The sequence below is a fragment of the Odontomachus brunneus genome, unplaced genomic scaffold (genome assembly GCF_010583005.1).
Source record: "Odontomachus brunneus isolate Ranch 3 - 2012 unplaced genomic scaffold, Obru_v1 Obru_scaffold_244, whole genome shotgun sequence".
NCBI lineage: Eukaryota > Metazoa > Arthropoda > Insecta > Hymenoptera > Formicidae > Odontomachus > Odontomachus brunneus.
Window position 1 is genome coordinate 420,463 of NW_022639694.1, and position 3,160 is coordinate 423,622.

Here is a 3,160-nt window from a genome sequence, read left to right on the forward strand (position 1 = left end):
AACTTATAACATATGTATGTGTCCTTCTGCATAATTATCTTTTAAGTAAAAAGGAACTTAATTATATTCCTGCTAAATATATTGGGAATTCGGTCCGTTTTTTTTTGTGGTCAAAAATGCATTTATTTCAGAACAAAATGAATGAACAGATTAATCAAAGTATTGTCCATCGCTGGCTACTACTTTTCCCCACCTCTCAGGCAATTTTCGAATTCCATCTCGAAAAAATGTCTCGTCTTTTGAGGTGATCCAAGTTAGGAGCAAATTTTCGATTTCTGCGAAAGAAGTGAACCGATGACCTGCCAAATCGTGCTGCATCCGTCGGAACAACCAGTAATCAGAAGGAGCAATGTCCGGCGAATACGGCGGGTGCGGTAAAATATCCCACTTGAGTGTTTCCAAATAATTTTTTACGACTTTTGCGACATGAGGCCGAGCGTTATCATGCAGAAGAATAACTTTGTCATGTTTTTGCTCGTATTCCGGCCGTTTTTCTCGTAATGCATGGCTTAAACGAATCAATTGTAGCCTATACAAATTCTTGACTCGGATCTTCATCGAGTAATGCCTCCAATTCTTTGTCTTCGAATTTTTTTAGCTGTCCAGAGCGAGGCTTGTCTTCAACGCTGAAATCACCATTCTTAAAACGTCTAAACCATTTCCTACATGATTTATCAGTTGGAGCATTGTCACCATAAACTTCTACGAGCATTCGATGCGCTTCAGCTGCACTTTTCTTCCAATTAAAGCAGAAAACTAAAACCTCCCGCAAATGCTGCTTAGTTAACACAAAATTTGACATATTTAACACAGTAAAAAACAGGGGTTTTGTATAAAACTCAAAGCGATATAAACTGAATATTATTGACAGATGTCTAGTCTCTCTGAAATCACCGAAATCAGCTGTCACTATAAAACATTCATAACAGCCAGAGCCATCGTTTGAAAACGGACCGAACTAATTTGTATTCCCAATAGAACAGAAAATTCAGAAACACTAGAGTTACGTAGTGTAGGCCAACAAGGTGGAAACCGGTCTTCTACTGTAGCTGGAGAAGTAAGAGATATATTTGCCAAATATTTTAATACAATTGGTGCTGTTCCATAGCAATATACTGCTGTAGAGAAAGGAAACTATTAATTATATGTAAATACACATGTTATAAAAAATGTAGAACTATATTTCTTAATTTCTTAACAGTTTTATGATATTATACAATGCAAGAAAAATAATATATGTTTTATTAATAATGTATTAAGAGTATTATATAATGTGTTAATATAATATTACTGTTATAATATATATATATATATATATATATATATATATATATATATATATTTTTTTTTTTAATAAATATTAGTTAAACAAGACATTGAGCCAAATTTACCACCAGCTAACTTAATTGACTGATTAAATATCAATTATAATTAGTCAATATTACTTAATAATAACAAATACAATCAGTCAATTCTAATAAATAATTGACAAATTAAGTTAACTACAGATTATCAAACTGTCTCATTGTCTAAGATAAATTCGGAAATATACTGTCAAATTATTGTACTAAAAATACTTCAAAATTTTAATAAAATATAATTTATTATATAGCAGTCATAAAAATTATTGGAACTCTGCCAAATAAAATGTTGCGATCTTTAATACTGTAGGACTAACATATTTTTTACATTTTTGAAATAATTGTTTTAAGAAAGAAAAATAAAAATGAGTGATGAGATAATCTATTTCTCCTCAAAGAAATCTTTTATGTATTATTTATATTTTCCAGATCTGTTGTGCTAGCATTTATAACTGTTTGAATCAATACATGCATTACATCTAATTTTAATACTTTATTCTTTATATTTTTTAATAATGATCCAACAAATGCCATACAAGCATCTACAGGATCTGATGTATCACATGAAAGGTTATTTACAGCTATATCTGGTGGTTTTACAACTATGGGTTGCTGTAGTGTATCAGCTGTTATTTTTATATCATCAGAATAAGTATCGTTGTTACATTTACTTGATTTACGTTTCTTCGCAGTTTTAGTTAACGACTGTGAAGAACATACGTTACTGCAAACTCCTGAAGATACGATAGAATTTGCTGGACTAATAACTTGAGGTAGGCGAGGAATGTTATTTGAGCAAGGTGTTCTATCGGGAGTCACAGGAAATGTGGCAGCTTCATGTATAGTATTTGACGACTGGACATTCATTAACGCATCTACAGTTTGTGATGATTCAGTGAACTGTGAGATTGAATCAGTTGTAGAATTATTAGATGTGTTGTTCATATATTCATCTAACCATTCTTCATTCAAATATTCCTCACCAACATGTATTTCAGGAGATTGAGTTTCTGACGATACGTTAACCTGCAGTAAAAATATACATAAACAGTATAAAACATAAATAATTTACTCGACACTAAAAAAGAATACAACTCAGTTTCAATAATTTAAGTTATAACAAGGAGCTATAGTTATTGGTATTTCTTAATATAAAGAATCATTGTATTTTACCTCTGTTGCAATGAAAGACTTTTTTGCACATGTTTTCTCTAGAGAATTCCTGCTTCTTCGAGATGTGAAATAACTTCCCAGATAGCACAGAAGTTTCAAAAAGCTTTCAGAAAGATCTCAGAAAGATGCAATGTTTCAGAAACATTTCTGAAAGCTTTTTGAAACTTCTGTGCTATCTGGGTTCTAAGTATTTCATGTCATTAAAGTATCAAAGACTCGGTACGTATATCTGTAAATATTTTAAAACACAAACTTTAACGAAACTAACAGTAACACGACATTAGAAACTATTAAGGTTAAATAAGAAGTTAGATTTTCATACATACGTCGTCAGTACCAGTTCCTGATTTTATCGATGCTTTTACTTTAGTGTTTTCAATATTAAATTGGTTTCGCAAATTGTGAAACTTTATTGAGCACTCGTTTTCTGTAGTTCCAGGTCTCAACAACGAAACTGCAGCGCATACTTTCTGCAACGCCTTATTTCGAAGATGTTTATTATGATAATTAGGTGTGTTTATAGCGTATAAACATGGTTCCTCTTTGTAGGCCTCTATGAGACTACAAATAGCTTCATTCGTCCATTTTTCTTTTTGTCACTTACTTTACATGTTGTAGACGTCATG

General features: G+C 31.6%; 1 protein-coding gene across 1 annotated transcript; it reads right to left on the reverse strand.

Annotated features, from left to right (window-relative positions):
• Nucleotides 1–1,492: 1,492 nt before the first annotated feature.
• Nucleotides 1,493–2,649, reverse strand: LOC116852656. Its single transcript, XM_032833218.1, has 2 exons — nucleotides 2,535–2,649; nucleotides 1,493–2,387 (listed from the first exon to the last, which is right to left on the reverse strand). Exon 2 carries the CDS (start codon nucleotides 2,304–2,306, stop codon nucleotides 1,767–1,769), a length of 540 nt encoding a protein of 179 aa, XP_032689109.1. The 5' UTR covers nucleotides 2,307–2,387; nucleotides 2,535–2,649; the 3' UTR covers nucleotides 1,493–1,766.
• Between the last annotated feature and the right edge of the window lie 511 nt (nucleotides 2,650–3,160).

What these genes read in the sequence shown, in the direction of transcription:
- LOC116852656 (XM_032833218.1), bottom strand. Translation starts at nt 2,306, where the DNA reads ATGAACAACACATCTAATAATTCTACAACTGATTCAATCTCACAGTTC.